The sequence below is a fragment of the Sycon ciliatum genome, chromosome 13, assembly GCF_964019385.1.
Source record: "Sycon ciliatum chromosome 13, ocSycCili1.1, whole genome shotgun sequence".
In the NCBI taxonomy this organism is placed as follows: domain Eukaryota; kingdom Metazoa; phylum Porifera; class Calcarea; order Leucosolenida; family Sycettidae; genus Sycon; species Sycon ciliatum.
Genome location: NC_088655.1, coordinates 14,190,500 through 14,215,622, shown reverse-complemented (window position 1 = coordinate 14,215,622; position 25,123 = coordinate 14,190,500). Strand labels below are relative to the sequence as shown.

General features: G+C 50.3%; 2 protein-coding genes across 2 annotated transcripts in view; one reads left to right on the top strand and one right to left on the bottom strand.

The window, feature by feature from the left end:
* Window positions 1-734: 734 nt before the first annotated feature.
* Window positions 735-13,796, bottom strand: LOC135829776 (uncharacterized). The gene is made up of 8 exons (XM_065342162.1): window positions 13,366-13,796; window positions 10,997-11,123; window positions 6,618-6,646; window positions 5,600-5,719; window positions 4,724-4,976; window positions 3,940-4,329; window positions 3,174-3,264; window positions 735-2,589 (listed from the first exon to the last, which is right to left on the bottom strand). Exons 1-8 carry the CDS (start codon window positions 13,561-13,563, stop codon window positions 1,053-1,055), a joined length of 2,745 nt encoding a protein of 914 aa, XP_065198234.1. The 5' UTR covers window positions 13,564-13,796; the 3' UTR covers window positions 735-1,052.
* Window positions 13,797-16,964: 3,168 nt separating this feature from the next.
* Window positions 16,965-25,123, top strand: part of LOC135830006 (cilia- and flagella-associated protein 251-like) — a 29,819-nt gene continuing 21,660 nt past the window's right edge. Inside the window, exons 1-7 of the mRNA XM_065342395.1 lie at window positions 16,965-17,891; window positions 18,385-18,456; window positions 19,396-19,473; window positions 20,642-20,748; window positions 21,105-21,213; window positions 21,897-21,980; window positions 22,480-22,557. Of these exons, the coding sequence (XP_065198467.1) occupies window positions 17,019-17,891; window positions 18,385-18,456; window positions 19,396-19,473; window positions 20,642-20,748; window positions 21,105-21,213; window positions 21,897-21,980; window positions 22,480-22,557 (1,401 nt within the window). The 5' untranslated portion in view covers window positions 16,965-17,018. The remainder of the gene's footprint in view (window positions 17,892-18,384; window positions 18,457-19,395; window positions 19,474-20,641; window positions 20,749-21,104; window positions 21,214-21,896; window positions 21,981-22,479; window positions 22,558-25,123) is intronic.

The window sequence follows — 25,123 nt, the reverse complement described above, 5'->3', positions numbered from 1 at the left end:
TCTACCTAGATGCTACGACTCTCTGATGTCCACGTGCAAGCATGTATATCATGGTATTATGGAGGTTATGCGAATGATTTCATGGCGTTAGTCAACGGATCTTCTAGTGGGCGCTATGTATGCAGCGTGAGTCGCTAGTGCAAGTGCAGCGCTCCCCCAAAGCATCTCAACTGGTGATGTGATTGCACAACCTCTAAAGTATAAAGTGCACCGTATCATTGTTACAACATCGCCACTCAGCTTTATGACTGTATCGTTGGCCACTGGCACTGATGGGCTGCATAGACTCAGAGCACCACTGCAGTATGGCCTCCCTGCAGTAATAACTTTACTTCAAGTAGTTTTGTTGACAGAATCAGGATATGTAAAGCAGAGAACAATGTAGTTCGGCAGAAAAATTACATGACATTGTGTGTGTAGATCTACTGGCTGTTAGTTTGCAACTTACTTTGTTTACATCGTTGCCTTGCAATGCAAGCTGAAAATAGAACGTTTTTTTGTGAATAATATATTATTTTTAAAATATATCTGCAGTGTGTTCGGGCACAGCGTATCGGTGCTGAGTGGAAAGACAATACATGTGTGCACATCAGCATCAGGATAATATCATTGTTCTAACTCACAGGGAGGGAGGGAGAGAGAGAGAGAGAGAGAGAGAGAGAGAGAGAGAGAGAGAGAGAGAGAGAGAGAGAGAGAGAGAGAGAGAGAGAGAGAGAGATTTCCTTCGAGCGCATGCAGGTCGCAGAACATGGGCAATGGCATGATGTGTGTGAAACATCATGAGGAAAATGAGGAAATGCAAAATATATCGGATGCGGCGACTAGAAAGACCTCCAATGAAGACATAGAACCATACTGTTACACATGGCTTGCTGTCTCCGTATTGTACGCATACTGCTGGAGTAGCTAGCTGCTGCAAGCACACGCACACACATCACTACACCGCCGCTCAAGGTGCAAAGTGTGTGCTGCACTGCTGAAGTAAGTAGCAATGCTATAGCTCAAGCAATGCTGCTGCTGCTACTGCTGCTGCTAGCGTGACTGTGACACTGCTAGAAATCTTCATCAGCAGTGTAGTAGGGCTGCCGATAGTTGTCATGTTGCATGTTCACAAGTTCATCTAGAGCTGGAGGGCTTGGAAGCTCAGGATGCAAATCTCCGGCATGATCACTAGCTAGAACATCTTGTGCTGGCCTGCTGCTGCTGTTGTTGTGGGTGTGACCGGTACTGCTATACTCACAGCCTGCAGCTATGCCTCGTTGCTCAGCTATGGACATAACGGTGTGGACATCACGAGGGCGGAAGCCGTCCCGAACATTAGCGTACACCGGTGTGTCCTCATCCTGAGGAGAAGTCGCCTCGGCCACTGGAGCGGGTGTGCTGAATGTTGACGTAGAGTAGAGACCAGTTGATGTAGTTCCCCTGCTCATGTCATCCGTAGCCATTTCATCCAGTACCTCAAATGTCTGTTGTGCTGCAGATGTAGATACAGACATGGCTGCATTGCCAGCAGAAGCAGAGGCAGTAGCAGCAACCGCACTGGGTGCACCAGCTGGCAGACTGGTTGTTGCTGCACTGGCGTAGGACCTGCGCCGTGATGCTGCAGGCGATGATGACGACGAACTGATGTAACCATCTGCCAGCGGAAAATGCTGGCCAGCAGCTGCAGTAGAGCGACGACTTTGCTGCTGGTGTTGTTGCTGTTGATGGTGCTGTGGTTGCTGCTGCTGATGGTGCTGACGCGCTAATGAGCCTAGCTCTTTCTCACTGCTGATGCTGGCTGGGCGTGATCGCTTTCCAGCGTGAACAAACACGCTGCTGTTGCTACTGGCGCCGTGGCAGTTGCTGAGGCTGCGTCGCATCTTGGAACACGTGTACAGCTCCTGCGATGCATCGAGTGTGTGACTGTTGACATCGATGGCGTTGGTGTTGCTTGTGTTCACTGCAGCATGAGTAATGCTTTCGCCACCACCACAATAACCACTATCACCACCACCACCAACGGCAGCAGTGGCGCAAGCTGTCTGCATAGGAGGTAGCGGAGCACTCAGACTGTCACACGAATCAAACTCCGATAAAACCATCCTCTTCCACTCGGACTGCGGCAAGTCCGATGGCGTAGCAAAGCGACGCACCGACATTTCCGGCGTGGCAAACCTGCGACCTGGCAGTGGGCTGTAGAACATGCCTTCACTACCCGCAGTCGGTGTCACTTGGCTAAGCCGTCTCTCGGGCACTGGTGGAGGGACGGATGACCGGCATGAGCTGACGATAGAGCTACGACCAGTGTGAGGACCACCGTCGTGCTCTGTGAGACCAGTCTCAGCTGCTGACAGGTCGTACTCTTCTGGGGCAGCATCCACAGCATGGCAACAGCTAGCTGCAGCATAGGCAGCACTCTGAGTGCAGATGCTCGGGTCACTGTACTCGGCGATTTGCTTACGGCTAGCCTGCAGCATGACGGTATCAACATGCTGTAGTGCCTTGCCAGGAGTAGCGTATTCATGACTGTTTGACTCAGGAACCTGGACTTCACTACGCTTGGCTGATGGTGACCAACTAGTTGTCTCGGTTTTCACGTCACGATTACTGGAGTACAACACACATACAGCAGCAAGAAGAGAGGCGTATTAGGGGCCAACGAAACTCTCCTCGACCCACCCACCCACCCATGAATAAAACTGTTTCATTTCGTGTGAAAAAAAGATCGATAATTAGCCGGATGGCCCCTTAGTGAGGGAAACACCCCAGAGGTGTACATCTCACACTGCGATTGGTAAGGGCGAGGAGAAGCGCATGGGTTCGCGGGACAGTGCAACCTATCGTGTACATCCGTTTGGTAGCGAATCTATTAGTGTACAGGACCGTCGGAAGGAGTTTTTGATTGGTCCGGTAGTTTCATGGCCGTTTATACTTTGCGTGTGATACGGCAGGTACACGCGTCCTCCACAATAGGAAACACTTGCTGGTGGCCGAAAAGTCAGTCTGGTGATAACCTGACCAACCGGACCAGTTCCGGCAGGCCTGATATACAATAATGTCGTCCTTATGCAGCGCAAGTCTCAGTCCTCTTTTCCAAGCTCGTGCGGAGTTGCATACTCTAGTATTATATTGGTTGAGTACACAGAGTGACACATACACTGACACATGCACTGCATGCATCCCTGACTTACCGTCTCCGATAGCAGGCAATGACAAACATCGCGATGACAAGGGACAGGAGTAGAGATGCTACCACACAGACTATCAGTAGCAGAGTGGTGTCTACAAGATGTGCACAGACACATACGCACACACACACACACACACATACACGCGCGTTCGCACAAGAAGATCAACAGAATGTTTTGTAAATTGCTGATCCACACAATGTTTTGACTATCTGTTAACCAAGTGAACTGCCGTATGCACACTCAAAATGCATACAGGATGCATGCAGGATATATGCCGCAAGTATGGACTAGTACTGTATACAGATTGTTGCATTCAAGTTCGTGCACATTTTTCAGTTCCCAAACTGGAATTTTTTTTGTTCATTTTTCGTTCCGAAAACCAGTCGAAACCCAGATCTCAGATTCATGACACAGCATTCTGTACGTTCTACTGTCTGTACCTACTGTATGACTTGTCAAAGGCAGCACAAAGTCTGTTTGCCAATCCTCTTCGAATTGTGAATTCTGTCACCAAGTTGAACTTCCATTGGCGCATAAGCGCGAACATGCAATTCGTTTTGCTAAACATCAGACGTGGCAAGGATGGATAAACAACCTCCCCCCCCCCATTTTTGGGGGGGGTAACACCTCAACACATTGAATTAAGTTTGCAGGGGCACGTTTCAGAATAAACACTCAGTGGCATCGAGGCATATACACACGTACACACGTACACACGTACACACACACACACATGTATTCCGGAATCAAACACACAGGGACGTACTGGAAAATCCACTGTCTTGGTCAGCGGTGGCACCACCAGCAGGTAAGGCACTGTTTCCACTGTCACCTGGATCAGTTCTCACTAGATCATCGGCCGATACGGCTGAAGTTGAAGCTGGTTTATCATCAGTGATTACCTTAGTGTGATACGATGATTCTAAGAAATCGCTGGTAAATGCATCCTGACGCTCCTCAATGGAGACTAGTGTGGGAGGCAGTGATGCTCCGATATGCACATCATCTGCAGTATGGGCCGTCAATGTGTTGTTACGGGTTACAGCAAACACTGGCTGCTCTGATGGCTGAGAAGTCTGCTCCGTGGCCTCGTCGGCGGAAGTTGTTCTGCTAGCGCTTGTTGGTGGGTCAGACGAGGGCTGCGCTGTAGTGATTGCTAGAACATGCGTAAAGAGAAGGAGAGAAAGACAGACAGAAAGAAAGAGAGGGAGACAGAAAGAAAGGAGGAAAGAGAGAGAGAGAGAAAGAGAGAGAGCTAAAGCAACAATACGAGGAGGAGGGGTTCCTTCACTTCTGCATAGCATTAGATGGCCGGGGAAGCGCACGGCGGAATCGATCATACACAAACAATACTCCCAGCTAGCTCAAGTATTCGATTCTGGTTTTGGTTTATTTGATGCATGGCTAGGAGTATGTACAAGTAGATCAACAATCAATCAGCCAATCATCTAGTCAAGTGACAACTGTACGGTATCATAGGGTGATGATTCTAATGAATGATACATATCAGTGTACTGGTCATATGAGCCTGGACCATTGTCTACACGCACCTGGTTCTGTAGGCCGATGAGCAGTATTGTCATCATCTGATTTCACACCCTCTTCACAACCAGACGTTGACGTATAGCAATCACAGTCGCTGACACTATCACACTCGGCATTGAAACGTGCATGGCGAGCGATGACCAGCTGATGCTTGGTGATTGAGAGCCAGTCGTCCGTGTTACGCAATAGCCGTCCTTGCCAAATTACCTGACCAACACCGAGTGGCTTGGTTATGTGCACCCAGGGTATCGAGGAATTCTGCCGGGGATCAAACACACAGAGAATACAAACAGAATACGTCCGGCATGACATGGACACAGCCTGGCATGACATGGTCAAAGCATACATTCGGAGCATCATCAAAGCAATAGCCACCCAACTTGGAGGGTCCACATTTTGCCAGAGATAAGGGAAGGCTGGGGGGGGGGGGGGGAAGTTAATTGTGCAAACACCACGTTGGAAGGCTACCGGTTAGTGCATTCATGCCGCGTGTTAAAGCTAACTGTCAGGTATTTGAATGTCATGAACAAGTTTGAGTGTTTGTGTTACCCAAGTTCCACTGCCAGCCTGTAGTGACACTAGTTGATACACACTGCTAACTGCGGAGTCATACATACATCTCTGATATTGTGCATATTTTGCTCCGTAATCCGCCTTGTCCCCCCCCCCCCCCCCAGTCTGTAGTATTTTGTTTCTATGGAGCGCTCGGGTCGCAATGCAGCCGAGACCCTATGGTCGGCAAATCTGCCCCTGCCTCTCCCTACCCCTGCCATTCCATATGACAGTTGTCTCATCACTGCCTTGCTGCTTTGTGCCGTCACTGTGACTGGTGTGTGTGTGTGTTACACTGACTGTAGTGTATGTACATGCATGTGTCTCACCTGTTGGAACACTGCAACATCCCCATGACACGGTGGTCTCTCTGCCACACGACCATCATGATAGAGCCAGTTTGACGCACATCCCCAATCTCTTAGCCGGGCACCTGTAAATACTTGTTTCTGTAGGACAATGATCACAATGGAACAGCATCAGTACATACAGGCACGTGCCCGTGCATGCACGCACAATTGAGCGCGCATGCGCATACGCACACAAGCTGGGGTCAGCAAAAAGTAAAGTTCACACATCCGCATTACCACCGGCTATAAAATTGTGTATAAAAACACACTGAGCAGCTCAGGAAAAGAGTGGACAAAAATATGTCACAGTTCACATGAGACTCGGCTGGGGGCCAAGTTTTCAGCATCCATTGGAACGCCACCATCCTCATGGTTCAAGGCGCAGATGCAGCTACTAAACAGTGAGAGGTGAGTAGATCAGACCCATCACCGGGCCAAAGTGGGAAAGGGAAACGATAAATACCTACTCTGGCCACTACATGTACCGTAAAGTACCGCCAGAGCGCCCCACCATCTCGTCCTTTCGTGGCCGCCTTGTGGAGGTGGATTCCTGTCTGTAGGTCATACGACACGGACCTTGTACAAACATTGCACATTGTGCAGTCAATCCATACCCAGTTTACCTTCGAACTCCACATAAAAGCATACCAAGTGTGACCTTAGTACACGAAGGTTCTCACATCGTACAAACTTAGTAGCATTCTGCCATACGATTTTCTTCCCTTGGCTGTAAAATCAAGGTGGGGCGCTCTCGCGAGACGGGGCGCTCTGGCGGTACTTTACGGTATATGCAAATACACATTTCAGAAGCACTCACTGATCACGTTGTCAGTGGAACCGTGCTGGTCCGCTGCAAGCCACAACTTTGGGACCGTTGCCGCGGAGCAGTGGAGCCGCAGTGAAACCCGGCCCTAAGAAGCTACATGTATAAGAGAAAAAGAGTGCTAAGCAGACTGCCAAGGCCAAATAGTGTAGGTTACGTGTAGTGTTTGCATACCTTGCCCAGTCGTAGTGATCCGTCTGATGCTGATTTTGCACAATTTAGTCAAGGAGTGGAAAAGCAAACAGATATGCACATACACACACGTACACACACACGCGCGCGCGCACACACACACACACACACACACACACACACACACACAAACACGTGCAGTCAGAAAAGGTTGTGAGCACTTCCCTGAGAGGTAATTCAAGAGCGCTGTTAACAACCCTAATGTAAGTTGCCTGGAATCCCAGCCGGAGAAATCTTTTATGCAGTCTGAGTGAAGGCAATGCCGCTAGGGTTCCAGAATGAGTCACGGTTGCCAACACCCTGCTCTGACATGAGATGGAACTCCTAGTTTAGAGAGATTTCTCTTCACAGCATACTATCATACACGATGCAGTAATCAAGTACAGTCAGACCTCGCTTAGCCGCACACATCCGGTTTCCACAAAACAATACCCAGAGAGTCGAGGGAACCGGATAATCGAATACACACACTGTATGTATGCATGACATATGCTATAAATTGGTAACCAACGATTTTCTTCCGGATGGCGATGGATCTGGACAAAAGAGGACCGGATAAGAGAGGTCTGACTGTACCGTAACCTCGTACTGAAGTACATGAGTGGAGGCTGTGCGGTAGCAGAGAGGTAGTAGCAAGCTGGACTACGTAGACAAATTTGCACGGATCTGGTACATTAGATGTACATGTACGGGTTAGACTAAGCAGCAGCCACTACACATCAAGGTTGCAGATACATTGGATAACGTTACTCCAGCTAAGCAGGCAATACTACACTGAAGATGGTCTTTACCAGATGAATGCAAGTACTTGAGGACCAGGAACAAGCCTCCAAAAGCCTCCCTCGTGACTTCCGAGTCGGACATTACCGTATTTCCCCGTAAGTTAGTTCTCCCCAATGACTTAGTACCCCCCTATAAAAAATACACTTTCCACTGCCGAGGTTATCACCCCGAAAGACAGTTCCCCCGAAAGATAGTAAGTTTATACCCGTCCTACATGTACAGACACCGTACAGTGTTTCGGGGTAAACAAGTTAGTTGTTTACGATAGGATTATATTCTCACTTGGCCATTGTAGGCAAATCATAAGAACCACGACATCTAAAGGATGCTGCATGAAAGTAGGCAGCTGCGAGATGCGTATCTCGCGCATGCTCTTGCATGGCTACGTAATGCATTACATCATAATACAACATCCCCTTCGTCATAAAGGAGTTTAACAACCTACATAACATACCGTACGTATATGACGGCGTGTTCACAATATAGAACATAACATCCAACAATAGCTCTATGTACAAGGTAACAATCATGAATGGCACACGACGGCGTGCTAACAATACAGAGACATAGTATCCAACAATAGCTCTATGTACAATATAACAATGGCACCTCAGCTACTGTGACATAAGCGAACAGGTCCATGAGGCCTCTCTGGCCCTACACATCCAGGATTGACCTGGGTGCGACTGCGCGGCCAGACCGTGTTCGATACAGCTGGGTGGCAGGTTCAGCAGGCTGGCTGCCGTCACACGGTGACGGCGGCTGAGACTGGCTAACGTCGCTCCACGGCGACGGCACGTCACTCGGCGGCTGAGGGCCTGCGAGACTGGCATCCGGCGGGAAGTGGACCCGCCTCTCTCTGAGGTGGGTACGGTTGCGCCGCACTTCTGTCCCATGGTCAGGCTGCACCATGTATGACCGTGGCCCGTTGACAGACTGGGTTACGATACCAGGTTCCCACAGGTGCGTGGTCGGGCTGCGGATGCCGACGTGCTGACCAGGAACTAGGGGGCGGAGAGACTGCGCTCGCTGGTCATGGTGTACTTTCTGCTGGTCCTGCCGTTCCTCGAGCTTCTGTCGGATGGCCTCGTCCCGAGTGTCGCGCTGGTGTTTGCGAGGCAGGTTGTCCTGTACCTGACGACCGAACAGCATCTCGGCCGGCGACGGTAAGCCCTGGCACACTGGGGTGGCGCGAATGCACAGCAGTGCTAAGTGCGGGTCGGTCCCGCTCTCCCTTGCCTTCTCGAGAGCTCTCTTAGCGATCTTGACTTGCGATTCGATAAACCCGTTACTCTGCGGGTGATGTGGCGACGACGTACTGTGGCGGAATCCATATATCCGGCAGCAAACTCCGCGAACAGATGGCTGCTGTATTGCGGCCCGTTGTCCGACTTCAGCACGGCTGGGATGCCGTGCTCACCGAAAATCTCCTTGAGGTGCTGGATGATGGCCCTGCTGGTCGCTTGTCCGGCAGGCAGCTTCCGGGTGATAAAGTACTTGGAGTAGTAGTCGGCGGCAATGAGGTATTCTGACCCGCCGAGGTAGAACAGGTCCGTGCCTAAGGTGTACCATGCCCTTGGCGGAATATCGGGCTGCATCAGTGGTTCCTTGGCTTGACTGCTCTGGTGGCGCTGGCACGTCGTGCAAGATGAGACAGTTGCTTCGATATCCTTGTTGATGTCCTTCCAGAAGACGGACGTTCTGGCTCGCAGCTTGGTCTTCTCTATGCCTTGGTGGCTGGCGTGCAGCTTGCTGAGGATTTCCCCCCTCATTGGCGGGGGAATCAGGACGCGACTGCTCTTCAGGATGAGACCGTCCTCGGTGCTCATCTCGTCGCGGAAATTCCAGTACGGGAGCAGAATTGCCGGCACCGCGCTCCTCTCTGATGGCCAGCCACTGAAGATCATCTCCTTCAGTGCTGACATCTCGGCGTCTTTAGCCGACTCCTCGCGGATCCTCGTCATCGCTGCATCGCTGAATTGCGGGAACACGGCGTGTACACTGACGTCGAGGTCCTCAATTGGCTCTGTTTCCTCTGGCGACAGTCGGGATAGCGCGTCTGCGATCGGAATGTCCTTTCCGGGGCGGTACTTGATGGTCATGTCGTACGGCTGCAGCTTCAGCAGCATGCGCTGTAGACGCGGCGGGGCTGCGCGGAGGTGCTTGAGCTTGATTGACTCCAGCGGCTTGTGGTCGGATTCTACTGTGAATGACTGACCGAATAGGTAGGTGTGGAATCTTTTACACCCGTATACGACAGCTAAGAGCTCACGCTCAATATTGGCGTAGCGAGACTCCGTCTCGGTAAGCTTCTTGCTGGCGAATGCAACAGGCTTGTCGTCCTGCAGCAGAGTGGCGCCGAGACCTTTCATGGAAGCGTCGACTTGTAGTGTCGTTGCCTTGCCTGGGTCAAAGTAACTGAGCGTTACTTCTGTCGAAATGGCGGCCTTGACCTTGTCGAAGGTGCGCTGGTGGCTGTCTGTCCAGGCGAACGGTGTATCTGGCTTGGTCAGCTCACGCAGGTGCGCGGTCAGTGTGCTGGCATTCGGTATGAACGGGCTCATGTACGTGACTAGCCCGAGGAACGTCTGGAGCTCGTCCTCGTTCTCGGGGTGCTCCATCTGCTTCAGCGCTGAGACCTTCTTCGGGTCGGGCTGTATTCCGTCAGCGCTGCAGATGATGCCGAAGAACTTGATCTTGTCCTCTTTGATGCGGCATTTGTCTGGGTTCAACTTGAGACCAGATTGTTCGCAGCGAACCATCATCTGGTGCATGTTGAGATCATGGTCCTGGCATCGCAGACGCGCTATCCCGACTCGAAACTATTGGAAGCATCAACACCAGTTCTCCCGATCCATAGCATGACATAGGCGACCTTTTCCTTGTCGGACTTGTCGGAAAAGGGCCCTTGGAAAACTAGAAGGCAGTATTGTTGGAACCGCTCGAATTCATCAGGTAAATCTGCGGCTTGCCAATCCATCGACGGCGGGGTAAATCCGGCAGCTTCTGCCATTTTACCTCTTGCACCGGTGGCGCTACTGCGACAATTCTAGGGCGTTTATTTAGTTTACTTCTGACACCATGTTTCGGGGTAAACAAGTTAGTTGTTTACGATAGGATTATATTCTCACTTGGCCATTGTAGGCAAATCATAAGAACCACGACATCTAAAGGATGCTGCATGAAAGTAGGCAGCTGCGAGATGCGTATCTCGCGCATGCTCTTGCATGGCTACGTAATGCATTACATCATAATACAACATACAGTACATACACCATATGCACGGACACTAGAGTTGCACAGGCTTCCCACTGCGTGTCATTTACCCCCGATAAAAAAAGTACTCCCCGAAAGTTAGTACTCATGTGGCTGCTAAGTTCGAAAATTAGTACGTACTAACTTACGGGGAAATCATGACGGTAATAATGGCAGCAAATCTACAGTACCCTGTTTGGGCATTATACTAAAGATTCTATTATACTAAAGATTCTATTATACTAAAGATTCTATTATACTAAAGATTCTATTATACTAAAGATTCTATTATACTAAAGATTCTAGGCAGATCTCACTCTCACCTTCACATCCTCCAGCAACTCTGAGGAAATGTATTCCAGTGCCCGGTGATCCAAACTGCACTCCAGCATTTTCTCCAATCACTAGTTTTCTCAGGGCAATTGGTTGCTTGATATCAACGGACCATGGCTGTAGACATTGCAATCAATGATCAACACATGTACAGACACATAAAGTACACAACACAGTAGACGTCTTCCACTGCCCACAGAGTGCTCGATACACTTTTCCACGTTCTCCTGTGTGAGCACTAACACTTGGAGAATAAGTGCAAGATTACACATATTTGTGTAAGGTACTGAGCATTGGGGTGACAGTTCAGGCTCCAGCACAACACTGCAAGTAGCAACATGACACGCTACGGTCACCACGACATTGACCGCGTGACCACTCTTTGCCCCAGGTACCCTGTGAATCAATAACATACACTGATCTGGGCTCTGCATTTCCAAAAATGTCGGCTCAGCAACCCCTCCCCAGGGGTAAATTTTACTTCCAATGGCTGACCATACCACACTAAAATACCTTCCGACGCCCCTGAGTCACAGTAGTAGTAACATAACAGGCCCTGGGGCATTCACGCCGATGTCTGAACTGGCACCCGGATATTCCGATTATGCTTTTTCAGTGTGCTATGGTCTTTCGCGCCTACAGCATTACTTGCACGTACCGTAAAGTCTTGTATAAAAGCTGCGGCTTCTATGTCTGTCTTGGTGAAATTTTGCAGGCTTCTATATGAGACAGGCTTCTATACAAGACAGGTATTTCTATGTACCGTAAAGTCGCGGATAAAAGCCGGGCTTATAAGCACATAAGCCGCTTTCTGCATCAGGCTTTAATGCAAACCAGGCTTGTATGCAAACCATGCTTATATGCACCACACTTGCATAGAAGCCAGGCTTCTACGCGCGACACGCGTAGATCTACCATTGACTACCGGTATGGCGGCAGTTTTACTATGCACTGTACATAGCACATGCACTCTTGACCTACCCGATCCGTGCTTGCATAGAAATCAGGCTTCTACGCGCGAAAGGCTTATATGCATTTGACCCGTTTGACTTTTAGGCTTCTATCCGCGATGTGCTTGTATGCAAACCCGGCTTTTATCCGCGACTTTACGGTATGTCAACACTAAAACCAGGTTTATGTGTGATTGGATGGGCCCAAAATTGCGGCTTCTATTCGAGGCCGGCTTCTATTCAAGTGCGGCTTTTATACAAGACTTTACGGTATCTATGTCTGTAGTGGCTTGCGCATATCAGTGTGGCCTTGCACGTATTCTCCGTGTGAAAAATGCTTTGAAGACTCTCCTTCCAGCTCTCTGTATTCAGTCAACCTTGCAAATAATAACCTTTGATGGTGCATGAGAGAAAAGTGCCGTTATTCGCAAACTGTCGTTATTCATGACGTTGAAAGTAACTGCTATGCAGTCAAATGGTGACTAGGTGTGAAGAGTGTGTAGTTATTCACGAGTTGTTAACGTTATACCTGAGGTCGTTATTCACAAGGTTGACCGTGATCTGTAAAATGGTGGTCAACCCACGCGATATTCTCCATACCGTAGCACGTATGACTGTTGCCGCAAAGCACGCAATTGCACTACATCATTTTCACAGTAGTTCTCTGCATAGAAAAGGGCTATAAACAAGTTCAAGCCATTCAATATTCTGATAACCTTCACTGACGACATCTGTATGATTCAAATAGCTGTATGGAGGACATGTTTATGCTAGTATCTGCAAGGGGGGGGGGGGGGCAAGTATGCGCAGAGAGCTCAATAACCTAGGGGATCAGTATCCACAACGACTTGGAATTGCACTGCTGGTGTGCGATAGATGAGCAGGTTGGCTGGAGACTCCCAGCCCATGTGGTAGGGAGATTGGACGGAATGAGGTAAGCATCTCAACCGTATACAGTTTAAAAACAGTGTCACTGTCTGCTATGCTATATACAGCATAGGGCATACACTGACTCGGATACATGCACGCCAACCATCCCAGATTCCCTGGGACAATCCCGGAAATGCGTTGTGTATCCCTGGACCCGGGACACACTGCAAGAGTGGTTGTCCCAGGGCCCGGGACACACATGTACTTGCGCACATTGTGCAGTGCAATTTCTACTACAGTACTATTATAATAAAACACACTGCTTCAAGAAATTTTCGACTGCACAATCCCCAAGCCACCAGCTATATGTATGCCACTACAACGTCCTAGTGCCAGTAGTGGTCAGCCTGGCTGTTCATGAAAACCTTCCATTTCACCATTTTGTCACAGTCATAGTAGATCTTCACGGCACGCCGACCATTCTTCCACACAGCCCTTACACACAGCACACTGACTTAGTCAGTTAGTCACGGACTAACCTGCTGCGAGCCTGGAAGGTGTATACCGTCTGCATGGCAAGGTATCTCACCACTCTGCCAATGTGCGGGATTACTCCACGACACGCTGGGTCGCCAGAAGAACACTTCACCAGCTACTCTTGAACTCGAAGGCAGCAGTATTGCTAGCAACACAGCACCAAGTACCAGCAAGACAAACCGACATCCGCTCAACCACATTGCGCTACTGATTACGTAAATACACGAAACGTTCTTCTTGATACATGTACAAGTAAGTGTTCTTGAAGCGAGCGAGACTTGGAGAAACTCCGACCACTCAACTTCTCAAAGTACTGCTATTGTGTATGGGTGCGCACTATAGCGCCGCTAAAACCTGATCGCGGTCGATTATTCTGAACAAAGACTCATTTTCCTTGCTCGTTGGTTTGCAATAAGCTGTAAAACTTCTCTTCACCGACCACGCGACGGTGAAGGAAGACAAACTACTTCAGTTCAGGTCAAACGTGCACATGGACAAGTGTGACTCAGTGAGCAGCGGCGTGTCCGGAAAGCGCGCGATTGAGTGTGTTGATGAGAGCGCCCACGATACATGCACGATACTCTAGCGCTAGTGAACCACATCGTCGTGAACCGTTGACCTGTTGACCATGGTTGACCCCGGCCCATACCATACTCAGGCCTGGGCATAGACATAGTCCACACGGATCTGGGTAGGGCGTTGCTACTGAACACCTAACCATGAAAACCGGCTGACGCGCTACATCATGCAACGACGTGCATCCGAACGTGTACATGTACGCAGACTCGACTGTCAGTTGTCGCTAGTCACGTGATCGTCTGGTGGACTTTGACCCGGCAAGCATCCGGCCTTCAGAAGGAGATGCCGGACCGGCACTTCTTGATCTACACAAGTACAAGTCGCCAGATGCTGCATCTACAAGTATGTATGCAGATCTACATGTATGCGATCGGCTCGGATCGCGGCATAGCCCAAAATAACAGACTGCACTCTACACGCAGTGACTGAGTCGACGCTGTACTCTGCAGTGCTAGTGCCGCTTGCCGCCCGAACTGCCGGAGAAGCGCAGCTCGCGCTGCCGACCAGTTCCAACACTACAACAGTTGCAGACTTATGCATGCAGACTTGCAGTGCCACAATACGAAAATGAGCAACTGTACAAACAGGTAGATCTACTACGAGTACTACAGTACTGGCAACTGAAATCCGACCCCCTGAGTAGTGGGTTCACACTCTAGCGGTCTCTGTTTCGTAGTTTCACCATCCCATCCCGTGTTGGGTCTTTGCGATGAGATCGCACCGCTCAGGGGGTCGGATTTCAGTTGCCAGCACTGTGTAGGTCCCAGGCTGTACAGTAGATGAGCTATCAGTACAGTACTGTAGTGTAGTACCGGTATCATGATAATCTTGGAACGAGCACCAATGCATGCTGCACCATGAATGATCGCCGAATACATTGTACAAGGTGGAAACGAAACCGGCAAAACTCGACGTACAAACAATTCCACATCGACAAGCGCTAGCATAACCACGATAACAGTAAAGTCGGTATGCCTGCACCTCTGTACATGTCCGTGTGCTCATCACTCAGTAGCAGTGTTGTCACTGTTGAACAATGACAAGAATCGACACACTCAGGTCAAGAATCAATGCATTAGCCATGATAATTATACATAGTAGGCGTGTACTTGGTGTCCGTCTTTGTTGACTGTGTATGTGTGCCCTAAATACAATGTGTTTGGTGGGTCTGCAGACCGTAAGTAACACGTAACGTTACTAGTGTTAGTTGTAACCAGGGAGTCGTATAGGTCTATACGACTCCCTGGTTGTAAGACATACATGTAGTTACCATAATACAGAAGCCTTGCTTGGTAGTTTAAAGGGGAAGTATACCCTAAAATCAAATTATTTTCACCAGTTGTAGTCTTCTGGGTGCTGAGTCGAATGGTCTTGGTCCGAGGAAGCTGCGACGCTCCCTTCCTGCTTGAATCCCAATCGAACTCGCGCACTTCCACCGAAACTGGGTGACTGCGCCCTACTAGATGGGGATTTGTATGCAAAATGTCACTAAAAGTAAAAGCGCCATTTCGTTCTTATAAAAGCACGGATGACCGCGATTGGCCCATATGTTGTAGTCTTTTGGACGCTGCGTCGACTGGTTTTGGTCCGAAAAGGCTGCGATGCAGCGTTCCTCCTTTATTCCCAATCGAACATGGTTGAACAAGTGGTCACGTGCTCCTGGGTGCCCAAATCACCTGGTCACCGCGCCAGTAGGCGACAACTTTCACACCAAGGTTCAACTCGAGTGACAGGACTGCACCCAAAAAAGGTCAAACAGGCTAGTAAGTTGTACCCTGCAGGCACGGTGACCAGCTGACTGGTGTACGCAGGAGCACTGACCGCTTGTTCAACCATGTTCGATTGGGAATAAAGGAGGAACGCTGCATCGCAGCCTTTTCGGACCAAAACCAGTCGACGCAGCGTCCAAAAGACTACAACATATGGGCCAATCGCGGTCATCCGTGCTTTTATAAGAACGAAATGGCGCTTTGAGTGACATTTTGCATACAAATCCCCATCTACTAGGGCGCAGTCACCCAGTTTCGGTGGAAGTGCGCGAGTTCGATTGGGATTCAAGCAGGAAGGGAGCGTCGCAGCTTCCTCGGACCAAGACCATTCGACTCAGCACCCAGAAGACTACAACTGGTGAAAATTTGATTTTAGGGTATACTTCCCCTTTAACATGTTTTTCGATTTTGACAGCATGTTACAAGGCGAGAAGACTCTGCCAACCGGGTTATGGTTGTAGTCAGGAGCACTACGCGTCCTCGCCTTGTAACATGCTGTCAAAATCGAAAAAAATGTAGTTACCATGCAGCCCAGGTTACTTTCTCTTTTCGTTCATCCCTCTTTTGTACTTTGTACTGTAGTTTTGAGGCAACGAACTGAAATAATTATAAACCAAACCAAACCAACCAAACCAGCTTTCCCACCTCGTCAAGAGGTCGGGCTGGGGCATCCTAAGACTTTCATTCAGTCTTTGACTTTGCCTCTTTGGCTCTTGCCCCAATAAGTAAGTAAGTTCTGCCATCTGTATGATAGTACTTGACCATGATGACTGTCTGTACAACACGGTAGATCTACAACGAGAAGAGGACCATGGCAGTCGACTACAGACTCAGTAGTCGTGGCCAAAGAAATCCGACCCCACAACTACTGTAGGGAGGTTCATGCCCTGTGCCTGTGGTCCTCGGATTGGTGTTTGGACCGTCCATGAAATGGAAACGCGGAGCTGCTTTTTGACTCGTGCCTCGTGGGTCGGATTTCTTTGGCCACGAATGCATGCAGGCATTGTAATTATTTTGTACAATAATTTGCAGGCATGTGATTGTTGGCTGGGAAACTGTTACCCTGGTCACCACGAGGACCTAGCAACGAGCGCGAACTGTTCAGGTGCAGCTGCTGATCCTGCACGGCAGAGAGTGCAGTCTTTTTTGTTTTGTTTTCGACAGCAAGGCACGACTGTATGCAGGTCCAGTCTGGGCACTGTGTAAATGTAATGCAGCTGCACTGAGTGCCGTGCCGTGTAGCGAGCGAGATAAAACGCTAATGCCGTAATGGTCGAAATGTCGAAGGAGTTGGAGAAGTAAGAGCTATGGCCGACCAAGAAAGGTCCTCAGCTGCATCACTAGGCGATGGAGACATAGTGGTTGATGAAGAAGCCGCCGCCGCAATGGATGAGCCTGCAGAGAAAGACCCAGGCCAGCCCAGTCAAGATGGAGATGAGCCGGTAAAATGTGAAAATGAATCAGCTGGAAATCAGGAGCTGGAAGAAGAGGAGAGAGAACCTGCAATTGACACCGCACCTGATGATGAGGAGCATGCTGATGACGATGCGTCTGAAGCGCCTGATGCGTGCACAAAGGAGACGGTCAATCCAGATGACCCTAACAAGGACGCCGGTGACCGTGTGAGCGAGGACGACGAAACAGAAGCTAAGGAAGATGAGCATGTTGATACGAGTTCAACAGAGGAACCTGGACGACACGATGATCAGGGTGATGAGTACGATGGACCGCACGACCAACACACCGGTGAAGGTGGTAAATTGTCCTGCAATTCTTCACCTGATGGGTCTACAGAATCTCCTGAACCAGGGTTGGCACAGGCGTTTGATGAGGACACGGTACCCGCCTTGGCTCTGGATAGATATGACGAATCCCTTTCGCCCAGTGATGCTGCAAACCCGCCATCTTCCAATACTGCAGCTGAGCATGTAGCTATGGGAGCAGGTGGCAGTTTGGCGTCATCGCTTCAAGACGATTCTGATGAGCACCACAGTGATGCGTCGGACGATAGTGCATCTGGTGTTGGAGCTACGCGTGCACCCATGCATAGTCGTACTGCTGCTGATAGTGCATCATCAATGTACACTGATGGTGGTGGTGATGAGCATCGTGCGGGCAGCAGTGCAACACATCACCTAGACACCGGCGCCGAGCAAGAACCAATCTACACAAGACCACTGGTAAAAGAGCTTGATCAGTGTACAGTCCTCCTCAATGAAATCCATTCGCCTCACTCAAGTTTGCGCCTTGTACCATTCCACAGCCCAGTGTTGGCAGTTTTAGGGCTGCACCGCTCGCTGCTGGGATGACGACTACACCATAGCTTAATGGTAGAGCATCGCTGGCTGTTGTCATCCATTGTAGTATTGCAACACTGCAGGGGTGTCGGAACCGCTGCGGCCAAAGCCGCACCAATAATTTTATCCTGTGATTTCTGTAGCAATGAAGTATGGGCCATTTGGGCCCAAGTTTCCTTAAAAATATCCCAGGGGACGACCCCCGGGACCCCGCCTTTTCATGGTCGCGCCAATGTAGGATACCTTTCGACGTCCCTGCGTTGCTGAGGTGTTGTCATCCATTGTAGTGTTGTAACATTGGTTTGGTGTTGTCATCCATTGCAGAATCCATTGTAGTATTGTAACATTGGTTTGGTGTTGTCATCTACATGTACAGGAGGAGAGCTGGGTCCAGGGCTATAACATTGATATACCGATTCAATGTCTGACATCATCCTCTGGAAAGATGGTAAGAAAGCGGCGGCATGAGTGCATGAGTGAGATATCCGCCTGCCTACCTGCCGTGACCTGACATGCAGCAGACTGGACATTCTGTGATGGCTACGTAGTGCCTACATTGGTGATGGATAAACGAACAGTCTATGGACGGTCTGAAGTACCCGCAGTGCTATGGAGGGTGTGGTGGTGAAATGTGTATTCTTGGGAGGGGAGGGGGGCTTGCTAATGCTGAGATTGCATGTGCAGTAGGATTTCAGTATGGGACATCCTTGTCAGCGGTGGGTTGTGTGCAATGATTAATATTAGAGAGGTTAAGATGCACGTTATTTCCGACGTGACACGAAAGTTCAGCTCGCGTTATTTCAACTTATTTGGCTCGCGCGTCGAAAAACAACGCGGGTTACCTGCAGCTCACGTCGAAATTTGGAGTTTTACGCCAAATTTGCCGATATGGCATGTTAAATTGTTAATACTGCTTGAAGCCAAGGAATAGTCTCAAATTATTCAGTTTGATAGGTTTGTTCAGGCCATATTGAAGGTATCAGGTCCAATGTAGATATCTTTAGCAGGTATACTAAGTACTGAAGTAATAGGCTGCTGATAGCACAGTTTACCTGCTGTATATCCTTGCATTTTCTCGTCACCGTCGTCGTCATTGGTGTCTGCATCATTATCGTCACAAGTCGTCTTCTGGGTCTCTCTCTCAATATCTATGTCCCCTCTCTCCTCTCTGTACTCTCTTCCCAGTCCCCCTTCTCTGTTGGTCTCTCTTCCTTCATCTCTCTTATCTTCTCACCTTGTCCTATCTCCTATTGTGTGTGTGTGTGTGTGTGTGTGTGTGTGTGTGTGTGTGTGTGTGTGTGTGTGTGTGTGCGTGTGTGTGTGTGTATGTATGTGTGTGTACGGGCGGGTGTTACCCTTTGTTATGCCTATATTTGGTGTGTTGCAGGAGTTGGTGTATGCTGCAGGCCACATTGTGGTCATTCATGACTATGAAGAGAAGAAGCAACGGTTGCTGTTTGCTCATGTAAGCAGCCCACCGTCTCTTTCCTCCCTATCCTGCCTTTTCATTTCTCCCCGACCCCTCTCCCTCCTCCCAATTTTGCCTCACTATTCCTGTCCCCTCTGTCTCGCCATTCTGCATGCCCTTTCCTCACTTTCTTACCAATCCTTCCTCCCCGTCCCCATCCTCCCCGTCCCCATCCTCCCCGTCCCCATCCTCCCTGTCCCTATCCTCCATATGTGTTTCTCCCTATTCTCCCCCCCCCCCCCCACCCTATCCTCCCCCTGACCCTATCCCCCCCCCCCACTCTCTGGCCCTATCAGCTTCCTCCCCGTCCCCATCCTCCCTGTCCCTATCCTCCGTATGTGTTTCTCCCTATTCTCCCCTCCGACCCTATCCTCCCCCTGACGCTATCCCCCCCCCCCCCCCACTCTCTGGCCCTATCAGCTTCCTCCCTGTCCCTATCCTCCATATGTGTTTCTCCCTATCCCCCCCCCCCCCTGGTCTCTGGCCCTATCAGCTTCCTCCCTTTCCCCATCCTCCCTGTCCCTATCCTCCGTATGTGTCTCTCCCTATTCTCCCCTCCGACCCTATCCTCCCCCTGACCCCATCCCCCCCCCCACACTATCTGGCCCTATCAGCTTCCTCCCTGTCCCTATCCTCCCTACCTGTTTCTCCCTATTCTCCCCGGCCCCCCCCCCCCCTCCTCCTGGCCCTATCAGCTTCCTATCTATTCCGTCTCCCTATTCTTCCCTCCTGTCCCTATCAGGTTCCTGTGCTTGGCTTCCTCCCTGTCCCTATCAGCTTCCTCCCTGTCACTCCCTTGATTTCCCAATCATCCCTGCCGCCGCGGCTTACTGCTTGCCCATCTCTAAGATTCTTCCCTGCTCCCCCCTCCCACCTCTGTTGGTGGTTGACCAGTGACCGCTGGCAGTGCTGGTGGGAGTAAAGTGAAGTTTGCACGTCCGTGTTACATGAATGGCATACACTTGTGCCGTGTAGAAGCACGACCAACTCAGTGGGAGGTTCGCTTGTGCCAGGCCACCACCATGGTGACTGGGGGCGACGTCTATAAATTGCTTAACTCCCTGCAGTAATTGCTGGAGTTGTTTTTTGTGCTGTGAATATGTTTTCAAAATGTTGAATATGTTTGTGCTGTGAATGTGTTTGTGCTATGCATGCGTTTGTGCAGCGTAACAACATCACAAGTGTAGCAGTTAGCCCCTGTGAACGCTGGATTGCTACAGCTGATTGTGGAGATCGGGAACCGGCTGTGCACATATGGGACCAAGAACATGCGTAAGGAAGTTTTCTACGAGTCTGCCTCTGTCCGTCTGTTTGTCCGTCCGCCCGTCCATCTGTTTGTCTGTCTGCCCGTCTGTCTGTCTGTCTATGTCTCTCTCTCTCTCCCAGCTTTGTGCCCATTGTGTAACCTGCTACTGCTACTGCTGTTGCTGCTGTAGCTGCTAGTGCTGGTACTGCTGTAGCTGCTAATGCTGGTACTGCTGTAGCTGCTAATGCTGGTACTGCTGTAGCTGCTAGTGCTAATACTGTGATTGCTGCTGTTGCTGCATTGTCCTGCATTGGTTACCTTCATTGATTGCCCCTGTACATTTTTTGCCGCTTCTAATGTTCTGTACTGTTGTCTGGTGTAGGGCGCCCATCCAGAGCATATTTTTCCAGCCAGGAACAGGAGCTAAGGTCATGGCATGGTCTGATAACTCGGCATATCTAGCCATGATCCGCAAGACCGACGAGAACAAAGTCAGTTTGATGGTTCAACTTCTTATCAAAGTGATATAATTATATTGGAGTTGGTTGCTCCCACACAGGAGCTTGCACTTTTTTCCCGCCGACCTGACTTGAAGCTTGATTATGCATGTCTAAACTTGATAGCATGTACATCAGTCGTATGAGAATTAATCAGATTGGTGTTTCCGATAGAGGATGTTGCTGTCGATAACGCCATCGGATCCATAACACCCTGCATGTCACCCTCCAGTAGTGGTTGTTGTCTTTGAGTTTGTCCATCTTCTAACTGCCTTGTACATTTCTGTTCGCCTGACACATCGTGTGAAGGAAGCACATGGGTCTGTTCTGCATAGTGTGATGTGCACGACAAGAGCAGATGAGATAGGACTCGGGTGCACGGCGAGATAAAGCGGCATCAATGGTAGAAACAAGCAGTGCGATCATTAGGCAGAACTGGCGAGTGTCATGTGCATTCTTGGATTGGCTTCTTGTAAATGTCCGTGTTGTAATTTGCCTGCGCGCGCGTGTGTGTGTGTGTATGTATGTGTGTGTGTGTGCATGCGTGTGTGTGTGCATGCGTGTGTGTGTGTGTGTGTGTGTGTGAGTGTGTGTGTGTGTGTGTGTGTGTGTGTGTGTGTGTGTGTGTGTGTGTGTGTGTGTGTGTGTGTGTGTGTGTGTAATGTTTGCGGACGTAGATTCTACAGGTTTATGATTGGAGTGATACGGACAAGACAATGCCTGAAGTGCACATGAACTTGAACACAATTCTAGAAGATCCTGTAAGTTGGCATCTTGTGTGTACCTCGGGGTTCATGCATGCATGCACATGTTGGGACAGTATGCTTTGATGACACATAACCAGTATTCACAATTGCAGTAAAACTTGTGACTAACGACCACCCATTGGGGCCAGAGAAAGTGGTCTTTACTGGCAGGTGGTCTTTAGTTTGAGGTTTGCACCGCACAACCATATAATTATGAATGTGAGACCGTCCGTGCCTGGCGAAGTGGTATTTAGTACTAGGCTGGTCGCTAGTCACGGTGGTCTTTAGCTACAGGTTTTTCTGTACTAAGGAAAATAATAACCGCTGATTCTATCTGGACCAGTTAGGTGCAAGCTTTAGTCGACTCCGTACTAAATGCTTTTCATTGTGAGATGCATGGTTTGTATTGCACGTGTGTGTCTCTGTGTGTGTATGTGTGTGTACACGTGTGTGTACACGTGTGTGTGTGTGCATGTGCATATGTGTGTGTGTATGTGTATGACTGCTTTGCTAGGTGTCTGTGGTGTTCTACCCGGGAGTGATGACTGATTTCATCGTGTGGTCTGCAGAAGCTATTCTACTATGCTCTATGGTAGGTCATACTGTACTCCCTACCTCCCGTGCACACACACATACACACACACACTCTCTCTCTCTCACATACACACACGGGCACACGCCCATTTTCGTGCATAGCATCCTTTGCTTTCTGTGATAACTGAACGCTCCTTCCTGCACGGGTCACGATGCCTTCACGGAATACAGCCCCACCACCGGCAGGCCCTCCAGCCACTCGGCTTCCCAGGTTGGCACGCTGACTCTTCGGAGGGTCATCCGGTCGCGCTGGTGATGCATCTGGGGCTGGTGTACTTCCACTGGCGACTCCGGTCGGACCTGCTTCTGAATGAACAGGACCGGGCTGCACAGGGTGTCCAGTTGACTTAGGCTCCTCCTGTCGTCTCGTCTGTGGCATACTTGCAGGTGGCCGATCTGGGTGAGGAATGCTCGGCTGCCGCAGATGTTGCTCCTGCAGTGTTACCTCTGGCTGCACCTGACATCCCGGCCGGACCACTTCACGTAAGTGAACACGATTCCGCAAGAGTATTCTGCGTCCATCCGTGATTCCAACCTGTCGTCCGTACTGCTCGACGACTTTCCAAGTTTGTCTTGGGTTGCAGTAACCATCCTGCACTATAACTTTAGTGCCCGGCTTCATTGAAGGAAGCGCTCGCACTCCTCGGCGAGCGTCATGCTGCGTGGCCATGTCTGCCTTGGCTTGGATTTGGTGGGACGGATTGACAATCGTCGGAGTAATTGACGCGGGGAGCCTCGTGCGAACCAATCTACTGAACAGCGCCTCATTTGGCGCCATCCCAATCATTCGGTTGTTGCTGTTACGGACGTCGAACAATACTTGCTGCAGGCGTCGGCTGAACGGTAAATGTGGTTTAAGCCCTGCCATCCGCTCCTTCAGTAAGCGATGAAAACGCTCAACCATGCCATTGGACCGAGCGTAGCGTGGGCTCGATTTAACGTGACGGATCCCTAGGCGTTGGAGGAACGTTGCCATCTCTCTGCCAGCAAACTGGGGACCATTGTCCGAGACCAGTTGTGCTGGCAAGCCGAACCTTGCGAACGTCTCCATTAATGCACTCACAACGCTGGTGGTTGACGTGCTTTGCAGTAGGATCACCTCCGGGTAGCGCGAGCCATAGTCAATGATGGAAAGCAGTTGATGTCCTTCCACATTCACCAGGTCTACTGCAAGCTTCTCCCATACACCTTCAATCTCAGAAGGGAGAAGCTCCTGATGCGAGTTGCTATGTTTCCTATAGCACTCCGAGCAGCGCTCGGCGTACAATGTGGCATCTTTTGTGACACCGGGCCACCAAACTCGACGTCGGAGAGATTCCAGGAATGCAGCTCGACCTGGGTGCCCCTCATGTGCCAACGCCATAACTGCAGTGCGAAGCGCTTCCGGGATGACCACTCTTGCGTTGAAAAGCACGACACCTTCTGAGGCTGAGAGCTGATCGCGTACGATGAAGTATGCCTCTTCACTTGCACTCACAGCCTCCCATCTGGACGTCAGCACTCGTTGCAGAATACTATGTAGAATAGAGTCGTCCTGCGTGGCCTGTGCAACCTGCTCCAGGTCTACTGGACAGGCCTCTAGCACCATGCCAACAAACTCGGCCATAGACTTTGTCTCAGCAGTCGAAGGGGCGTGGCCGGGTAGTGGAGCCCTGGATAAAGCATCCACGCACAAGAGCTGTTTTCCTGGTACGTGCACCAACTTGTAGGTGTAGGGCATGAGAGACACCAGCCAACGCTGTAGCCGGGGAGGTACATCATCAAACGGCTTCTGCACTATGGATATCAGGGGTTGGTGGTCAGTATGCACCTCGACGTGTCGCCCGAGCACGTACTGCCGGAAGCGTTGCAGCGCAAACACGACTCCCAGCATCTCTCTCTCCATCTGCGAATATCGAGTTTCTACCTCTGTGAGAGTGCGGCTGGCACATGTCACTGGTAGCCATTGACCACTAGAATTCTGCTGCCATAGAATTGCTCCCAGGCCACAAGGCGATGCGTCACAGCTTATGGCCGTTGGAACGTTTGGGTCCAAACGAAAGTAGGCCAGGTGGTCCAGTGCCTGCACCAGCTGCGTCTTAGCGTCGCTGAACGCGTTGCAGAATTCGCTATCCACAATGAAGGGCACACGCTTTGCCAACCGTCTCACCGGCTCGGAGATGGACGACATATCTGGAATGAATCTTCCGAGGTAGGTTACCATTCCGAGGAAACGTTGCACATCCTGAAGCGACTTAGGCATAGCCATGTCTGCAATGGCCTGCAGCTTGTCACCGTCGGGAGCCACGCCGGTGCCCGACAGCCAGTGGCCAATGTACTTGACGCTGGACTTGCTCAACTGGCATTTGTCTGCATTGAGCCGGAGATTTGCTGCTTCCAGGCGCTGCCGGACTGCTGCGAGACGCCTGTCATGCTCTTCCTGGCTGCTTCCAAACACAAGAATGTCGTCAATGTAGACAATCACTCCTGGGAGCCCTGCCAAAATATCCGAGACCACGCGCTGGAACATTTCTGGTGCACTGGCAATACCAAATGGCAGACGCTTGAAGCGATAAAGCCCACAA